This window comes from Tursiops truncatus, chromosome 1 (genome assembly GCF_011762595.2).
Source record: "Tursiops truncatus isolate mTurTru1 chromosome 1, mTurTru1.mat.Y, whole genome shotgun sequence".
NCBI lineage: Eukaryota > Metazoa > Chordata > Mammalia > Artiodactyla > Delphinidae > Tursiops > Tursiops truncatus.
The window spans coordinates 61,303,210-61,312,400 of NC_047034.1; the positions used below are offsets into that span (position 1 = coordinate 61,303,210).

The 9,191-nt window shown below is 49.6% G+C and overlaps 1 protein-coding gene across 3 annotated transcripts in view; it reads right to left on the minus strand.

Annotated features, from left to right (window-relative positions):
* RCSD1 (RCSD domain containing 1) overlaps positions 1 to 8,788 on the minus strand; it is a 68,075-nt gene extending 59,287 nt beyond the window's left edge. Inside the window, exons 1-3 of one of the 3 annotated variants that reach the window (XM_073804692.1) lie at positions 8,624 to 8,723; positions 7,750 to 7,786; positions 6,399 to 6,579 (exon numbers count right to left, since the gene is read on the minus strand). In XM_073804692.1, the coding sequence (XP_073660793.1) occupies positions 6,399 to 6,404 (6 nt within the window). In that variant the 5' untranslated portion in view covers positions 6,405 to 6,579; positions 7,750 to 7,786; positions 8,624 to 8,723. Of the gene's footprint in view, positions 1 to 6,398; positions 6,585 to 7,749; positions 7,787 to 8,623 lie in introns of those variants that run through there. The other 2 variants (XM_073804694.1, XM_073804691.1) reach the window with 2 other exon arrangements.
* Between the last annotated feature and the right edge of the window lie 403 nt (positions 8,789 to 9,191).

Sequence of the window (9,191 nt, forward strand, 5' to 3'; positions counted from 1 at the left end):
GGTATGACACCTCTCCTCTGTCCACATGAACTCAAACTCCTGTTCTCCACACGCCTGTAGGTGGTTGCCCCCCTTCTTAGACCTGAGCTCTTCAGAGACCAGCAGGGTGAAACATTCATCTTCGTATCTCCGCTGCCTGCCAAGTATCTCCACTGCCTGCCAAGCAGTACGGCCTCAACGCATGTCTGTTGGACCTAATTAAAAGAGCTAGTGTGTGGTGTCCTATGACTTGCTATCAATCGATTATGGAATATCCAGCTTAAGAGAGATATGTGATTGCTACCCCAAGGCCAAGAAGGTGGCCCCGATATGGTTACAAGCAGGTTCAAAATGAAGGGCATCTTGGGTGGAGAGAATGTCCAGTTCCAAGGTCTGGAACTTCTCAGTGCTTCCAGCCTCGGGTCCACAACGTTCTCCATTAAGGATGGGCTCTGATGGCATCTCAGGAGGGTCTCTTACAGGTGTAAAGGCCCTGAATGGCCATCTCACCTCTCCTATGGAGGCGCCAGAGCTTGAAATTGCAGAGGCTGGAGCCCCTTCCCTCAAGATGAGATTTGACCCATGCAAGTGAGACTTTACAGGTGAGCCTCAGCGGCTCAGCAGTCATTTCCCACAATGCCCAGGAGATAGATATTCAGGAAACCCAAAAGGAAAAAGATGGGGAGCTCACTCCCCAAAAGACCACGGTATGAGGGCAGTGTCCCCCCTGGCGTGACTCAGGTAGATCTACTGGGGAGATGAGCCCCTGTAGGGCCCTAGAGCAATAATACTGATGCTGGTGACCAAGCCTTAGTACTGTATTAGCAGTTTCATTGTATCTTCTTCTGCAGAGAGAGATTAAAAACTTCTACATAACTCTCTGAAGGCCAAACATGAGGTGGATATTGATTTTGTGATGAAACTGACAATTCTACCTCTTAAAGTTTAGGCTGAACTACTCCTCCCCAGGTGAGAGAAAAATTGCAAGCTGTTGGCTTTCCAAAGGTCCATTGGTGCCTAAATCCCCAGGCAGCCTCAGTCCCTGCTTCTTGTTTTCTCCTTTACAGTATGGCAATTAGAGATTGTTTCGTTCCACCCAGAGCTCTGAGATGTTCAAATTCTAATGAGTTGAGTAGAGGTGGTCAAGCTGACTCTGCAAACCCAAAACTATTACTTTAGGAAGGCAGATCTGCCTTCAGATTTCTCTGGAACCGAAACGTTCTCTTGAGGCCCTGATAAGATTACCGGGCTGCTGAGCCGCCAGTGTTCAGATTTCCCACGGAACCGCGCTCGCCAGACTCTGGCTCGCCTGGCTGCGAGGAGCCACGCTGCGGATTGGGCTCTGAAACCTGACTCTGCTCCAGGAATGCATGCTCACCCCCTCCTGCGATAGCGCCTGGGCCCTTCCAGTCTGCCTACCCGAACTTCCCCCTGTCATTGCGGTCCAGTGAATGCAAGTGTCTGTTAAGTGGAAGCCGGTGGTACTTAGAGGGTCCCACAGAGTGGGAGCCAGACAGGAATGTGCGGGGTACTTGGCCAGGCCTGCAAGTCCACCAGCCAAGCTCCAGCTCCCAGAGGCCAAGCAATCCCTAATTATGACCCGTGGGCTCCAGCCAGCAGCCAACATATGGCTCAGTGACAGGCTGGGTCCAGAACCAGCAAAGGCTGTTGGTGAAACTGTGGTAGAAGATATGTAATGAAGTATGGGAATTCCCTGGCGGTCCAGTGGTTAGGACTCCGAGCTTCCTGGTGCAGTCAAAAAGAAAAAAAAAAAAAAATTAAAGAAGTAAAAAGATATCATTGAAAAAGTAGGTTACCAAGTGAACACATTATATGTACCAGCATGTACACATACACACAAACCCATCATCAGTAATACTGATAGTCTGTGAGGATGAAAAGACATGATAGCCCAATATTTAATTAACATTTACTGCACAAGATCTAGTACAAAATAAATGCTCAGTAAACACTGAACAAATGGATGAATGACAAATAATATCTGGAAAGAACTTGGAGTTACCTTAAGGAAAAGGGCTCCTTAACTGTCTTCATCTAAATTAGAAATTCATTACTTGTTCAGTGGGAAATTAAACTTTTTTTTTTTACATCTTTATTGGAGTATAATTGTTTTACAATGGTGTGTTAGTTTCTGCTTTATAACAAAGTGAATCAGTTATACATACACATATGTTCCCATATCTCTTCCCTCTTGCATCTCCCTGCCTCCCACCCTCCCTAGCCCACCCCTCTAGGTGGTCACAAAGCACCGACCTGATCTCCCTGTGCTATGCGGCTGCTTCCCACTAGCTATCTATTTTACGTTTGGTAGTGTATATATGTCTGTGCCACTCTCTCACTTTGTCACAGCTTACCCTTCCCCCTCCCCGAATCCTCCAGTCCATTCTCTAGTAGGTCTGTGTCTTAATTAAACTTTTTCAAGCACTCTCAGGTTATTTGGTACTGCCTACAATTTGTATTTAAGCAACTAAGAATATTAGTTTAATTTTGATGTCCGAAGTCTCCAGCTCTTTCTTTATTATATATTTCTCCCTTCTGGGTTCCTATCCAGAGTAACTTCACCTATTATCTCTTCTAGAGAAGAATCATATTTTCATTATAAGAGGTCTGTACTTCTCATGGAGTGCTGGACATTCCTGCTTAGAACAATCAAAACTAACCTATCTAAACCTTGTTTTCTTTTTTTAAAAAATATCTGATCTTTCTCCCATCTTCAACCATTTATTTACTTATTCAACAAGCATTTGCGTGCCATCAAGCCCTAGATACATAAGATATGGCCCCAGTCCTCAAGGAATTTTCCAGGAAGAGAGCCAGGTAAGCAGACAGTTACAGTTCTGCCTGGTACTCTAATTCAGTTTGAAAAAAGTGTCGAGAGTTCTGTAGAGTCTGAGGGCATCTGTGAAGGTTCCCGAGGTAGAGATATTGGAGCTGCAGGCTGAGAGGGGAAGAGTTCCCTGTTTCTGTCAATTCATTTATCAAGCAAGTTCTTCTCGAGAAATTATATGATTATCTAGGCACTGTGCAAATCTCTGGAGACCTAAAGACCAATAAGACAGTCCCTGCCTACAAAAGGCTTATAGAGGCATAAAAACAATACTGCCATTCTCCTTGGCATCTTAGAGAACTCTACTCATCTGGGCACCCTGGCAGGCTCAAACACAGAAGTCATTTCTGGTTTCTCTTATAACACGTGGCCTTTACTCTTCCATCTTTTCCGTTCTTGCTCTCTCTCAAAGTCAGAATATGCCTGGACTCTCAGAGAAGCTCCTGAGTCTGGTTTCCTGGCTCACTGTACGCATTGGTGTTTCTGCCATATCATCCCTGCTACATGGTGGCCGCCATCTTACTCAACACCACTCAGTTTCCTACTGTCCATGGAGCAGAATCCAGGGCCATTCACTATCTGGCCTTGAGGGCTGCAGCTGGCCTCTGCCTAAATTAGAAAAAGGCCCCCTTTGGGGCACAGCTAGGCAAGGAGACTTTTTACAAAGAAAAAGTAACCCTTTCTTCCAGATGGCTTGAATTCCAGCTCCCACTCACCCACTTGGCCAGCATCCACTATACTCAGAGGCCCTGTGGTTTTTATCTTATTACTTTCATTTTTTTCTCTCTCTGCTTCCCCACTTTCCTCTCCAGCCAACTGGCCTGCTTTCCTACACAAAGCTGGCATGTTCTCCGGGCACCTATTCCTTATGCCTTCTCATCCTCACCACCTACCTTTCTTTTATGACTTCTTCTGAGACTTAATAGAAACACTGAAATACTATGGAACTTTTGGTCTGCAACTGCCATACCTTTGGCACTTAAGCATTTGAAAATTATATGCATGACAAGATATAATGGTAAGTCTCATTTTCCCTATTGGATTGTGAACTTTTAAAAGGCATCTTTATCTTGTTTATTGCAGAGGGCTTAAAGAGGGCTGAAATAATGATTGATGTTGATAGCAGTAAAGTAACTTAAAAAAAGAAAAGATTGGGCTTCCCTGGTGGCGCAGTGGTTGAGAGTCCGCCTGCCGATGCAGGGGACACGGGTTTGTGCCCCAGTCCGGGAAGATCCCACATGCCGCGGAGCGGCTGGGCCCGTGAGCCATGGCCGCTGAGCCTGGGCGTCCGGAGCCTGTGCTCCGCAACGGGAGAGGCCACAACAGTGAGAGGCCCGCGTACCGCAAAAAAAAAAAGAAAAGAAAAAAAAAGAAAAGATTTCCCAAAGACTTCCAGTAGGCAAGTGGGCTCTAGAGAATGAATGCTGAGTAACTCTTGTTGGCCTGGTTTAAATTCCTAGTACTGGGAAGTAATATAACTCAATTTTCCACCAAATATAGTGGTCCTTGCATGTCTCAAAAGTGGGTTTCACCTCTCAAAAGAGGGTTTTACTATGAGATTTTTCAGGAATTCCCAAATCTCACTCCTGCATATCATGTCCCACCATGAAAAGTTTACGTCCTGGCTGAGAAACGTCACTTCTCCAGCCCCTTGGTTTCCTTTTTACTTCATTTACCAGCGCTAGCAGTTGCAGTTCTTTTTCCAGGCATTTTGACAAAAGAACTTCAAAAGCAGTCACTGCCAACCAGCAAACCCATGCCCTGTACAGACTCGGCGCGAACTGACAGGCTTCCTGGCTGGCCAAGCAATGCCCCCATCTTGGTAGAATCCCCCATCAATGACTACATGTCTTGGTTTGTACACTGGAGGACCTTCTCTTTTCACCACCCCCCAAACACAGGAAGTTGCTTAAGCGGCAGTTTCAGGGCCTCTGCCACACACTGTTCCTTCCTCAACTGAGGGAGAAAAAAGTACCTTAGGAAGGAGTCCCTTGTGTCTTCCGAGAACAAAGTTCAAACTTGCATTTGGCCCTCAAGCAGCAAGCAACCTGCTTTTAAGCCTAAATCTTTGCTCTCATCTTCCATCCATTTCTGCAAGAGATTAGACAGGTCCTAAATCGCACTGTACCTCTACCTGGGGGCCTGAGGCACCCTGTACTTTCAGAGGAGGAAACCCACTCCTAAAGCAACTTCTTCAGGAACCTTCACTCAGCCCGTGGGCATCCCCGGGGCCATCTCCCTCCTCTGCCCTGAAGCTGTAGCCAGCCAGAGAGGATCTTATCGCTCTGGGCTATCTTTGAGTAGACTTGTGAACACCCACTGCTGGGCTTCCCTCCCACCCTTTCCCAGCCCTAATCTGTGTGGAGTTTCGCCAGTTTACAGTTGTTTCCAGAAGGTCTATCTCAGCCTCTGGTGGATCCCACAGTCCCCTGCACTTTATAAGGCCTCCCTGAGGGTGATCCCTGAAGACAACTGGTAGAGCTGGATGCCTAAATGCAACTGCCCAGGACAGACCTATTGCCCTCACAGAGAAGTCACAGTGTTTTGTAGGCCAAGCAGTGAGGTTCGCTTGGAAGAGCCAACCTGGGCTCTGGTGTAGAGACAGGAGCGGGGAAGAGCTAGCAGAACTGAATCTTGAGAGTGCTGACCACAGCCTTGGAAGCAGCAGTTCAGCTTTTGAAAAGGGTGGGAATCACCTTGAAAGCTAGGTAACATTCACACCTTCTCTTTTCTTCTTCTCAAAAGCAAGCCCAAGTCTGGCTAAGACTGGCTTAGGGCTAAATGTCAGGACTCAGTTTCAAGGGGAAAATCTGGGGAAGCCTCAGGATGTGGAGAAGGCAGGGAGGAGGGGAATACACCCGGCCACTCCTCCACTGGAGGGTGGTTCCTGGATCCCACTGGAGCGGTCCCAGGAAAATCCCAGGCCGGGCAGTGGTGGGCTTCACCCTGCAGCCCCCCCACAGATATGTGGCCAGCACACTCCCATGCACGCAAGAACATACAGGGGAGTCTGAAGTCTAATCAGAAGGAGCGCCATTTGCCCATGAGGGGAGCTTTTCAGAAAGTTCTGAAAGATGTGACCGACAGAAGCGGGACTTGAGAAGCAAGAGGGCGACCGGACTCTAAAAAGTCCAATGTTCATAGAAAAGGGAAGCCAACGGACTGGTCAAAAAAAGTGCCTCACGTTAACAGTTCTGTTTCTCTTTCAATACCCACATCTTCAGATCCAGCGGCTTCTGCTTTCTTGAGAGTTTCTGGTCGCACGTTTGCCCATTTACAAAGTTTACAGCACTTTTTTTATCTGAAGCATTTAGGTCCCTAAGCAAAATACCTGTATCTCTAGAAAGGCCCCTCCCCTCTCCCTAAGGTCTTCCCCCGCCGACCCCCTGCCTGCTCAGAGGAGTCCCCTAGGTAGGATCAGGGGCGAGCCTCCGGAGTTGGCCAGGAGGCGTGGGAGCGGCGGGCATTCGCCGTGCTCCCGGGGCGGCAGCAATGAGTCCGGTGCTCCCGGCTCCCCGCTCGGATCCCGGCCCCGCTCGCCGCCCTGCCCGCGCGCCACCGCCTCCTTTACCTCCATGTCCTCCAGGTGCCGACTCGGCGGCGGCCGCGCGCGCTCGCTCTGGCCGGGGCTCGCGATCCCCGCTCTCCGTTCGGCTCCCGCCTGGGCCGGGTTCGGCTGCGGCGGGCACAGCGCAAGTGGGCGGCTGCGCGCCCGGCTCGCTGGCTGCGGGACTGCTCGGGCCGCCCGCGCCCTGCGCTAGAGAACGAGGAAGGAGGAGGGGGAGGGGGAGGGAGGAGCAAGGAGGCCGGCGATCAGGGTTTAAATTTAGACACAAATCTAAACAGATACTGTCCCCTCCCGGGGCAGGACGCAAGCGAGGGAGCCACGACTCCATTAATCTGCCCAAACATGGGGATGGGACAGCCGCCTGGCCCCTCTTTCTCTCTTAGTTTCTCCAAGACCCTGGTCTTTGCCCCGGTGTCAGTCCTTCTTCACCTCTTCCTCCTTTAACATGCCACTTTTCATTTTTCTTGCCCTAGAGGTTAGAGTCGTTCTTTCATTCTTTTTATCTCCCGTCTTTTCTATTTACTTCTTTTATGTACATTCCTACCCCCTGTCTTTCCTCATTTAAAGAAAACTTGCACTCACAGCATACCTAGTTTTCCTGGCGTTCCTGGGCGGAGAGTGAGAACCCTCCCTGATTGACACGTTGTTCTCCCACTGCCCCCCCCCGCCCCCCCTCCCCAAGAGGGGCTGTTCAGACAGTGCATTCAATGCTCAGTGTTGGACGGCGTCGACCGCCTTCCCCTCTGTCATCTCTTTTCCTCTCCACCTCGCAGTCTCAGATTCTCAGGAAACCACTCTCAATCTATCCATCTCTCATCTATGTATCAGGAAGAGGAGGAGGAAGGGAAAAACAAGCAATCCAAGCAGTTTTCCAAGCTCCCTGTAGCAGTCTTTCTCTCTCCCCGAATGATTGATGCGTTCGATTTTGTGGAATTTCAGCCCCCATAAGCTTCTTGTTGCCTTAGGGCCCTTTTGCTGTTCCTAACTGTACTCTAAGAAAGAGCGCAAAGGACAAGATCCTGAACTTCCGATTCCCATAGGCCCAACATAGCAATCCTCCCCCAGGGCCATCCCAGCTCTCTGGGCAGCAAGGAGGCTGAAGAAAACAAAGCTGCATGGGAGGAACAGGGGAACTGGAATCTGGAGCAGCTTCTCTCTCTGCTACCAGTTCGTACACTGGCCATCAGCTCTAGGTGCCCCTTCTGGATCCCCCACAACTGCTCGCAGAGAAGCAGAGGGGGAATGCCTTCAGGGACCTGTGAGTGTGAAGGGCATCATCTGGCAGGGATGCCTCTGTGTCTTTCTGCAGTGTTCTTGCGTCCCCACCCCTACCCCAAACCCTGACCCAACTCACCCTGGGAAAGAGACAGTGGGCCAGGTGATCACCAGCACTGTGAAGAAAGATATATGGAGAAACTGATCAAAGAAACCAGCTGAGAGTTTGCTCACACTGCAAAGAACTGCCCTGATTCTGCTCCTTAACCCAGCATGACCTGCAGACTTTCGGGCACTTAGATTGCTTCTTTGGGTACCAGCCTTAGAAATATGACCTCTTCCCTGTAGAATCTTCTAAGGCTTGTCTTTCTAAACACAAACAGCCCGGGCTTCCCTGGTGGCACAGTGGTTGAGAGTCCGCCTCCCAATGCAGGGGACACGGGTTCATGCCCCGGTCTGGGAAGGTCCCACATGCCGTGGAGCGGCTGGGCCCGTGAGCCATGGCCGCTGAGCCTGCGCGTCCGGAGCCTGTGCTCTGCAACGGGAGAGGCCGCAACAGTGAGAGGCCTGTGTACCATAAAAAAACCCCACAAAAAACAAAAAACACTAACAGCGCTAATGCCAAAGTGTTTTCTAGTTCACTTAACTCAGCTGAGCGTAAAGATAAGACCCTTGATTTCAGAAACAGAATGAAGGTTATATCCAGCTCTTCTACTTTCTAGCTATGTTTTCTGAGACAAGTCGCTTACCCACTCTGATTCTCATTTGCCTCACCTACATAGTTTGGTAGGCACTCTGAAAACAGTAGCTACTTTTATAATGCTTAGCCTCATGTACAAGCTCAAATGAATAGGGACCCAATATTTCTTTTATTGCCAGGCATTCTAAGGCCCAGTGAATGGGGCCTGCACTCCTAGGAATTAATGGTGAGTCCCTTCCCATTCCAGCCACACAGCTACAGAGGTGAGGGCACTAGGGCAGAGTTGGCAGCAAGAAAGGAAGTTTCTTGGTACCTTGCAATGCATACTCGTGCTTGTGATTCTTTTTCCTTTTCTTCTTTTTAAAGGTGCAGGACTGAGTTGGTGATGGGAGCCTAGTCTCTTCCCATATCTTCTAACTCTGACTCATGGGGCATTTTCCTTTCTGCCTCCATCTAGTCCTCCTTTCTGCTCAGAACAGGGCTGTCCCAGCACAGGTTTCTGCTTCACAAACAGGATGGCGGAAGTGCCTACCCAAAAGAAACCGTTAGACTTAGATAGCATCACAGTTACTCAAGGTGACTTGCGGCTGTAGCCTGTGCCCTGCTCAGGCCTTCCCTCAGCCATGTAAGAACCCATGACGCACAACGCAAATAAGCTCGGCCTCCACCATGCTCCTGGGTCTCAGAACATTCGGGGTGGGATGCTGCTCCCTAGTTATTTGGGCCCGAGGCAGAGACCTTCATGAAAGGAGGGAGTGGAAAACTGGGAGAGGGGCAGAGGCCCAGAGCTCAGTTTCAGCAGCCCTGAGTAGGTATGGGGACTGTGCTCCCCATATATTCCCTTCCCACCCCTCCTGAAGGTCCCCAGAAGCCAGAATGGA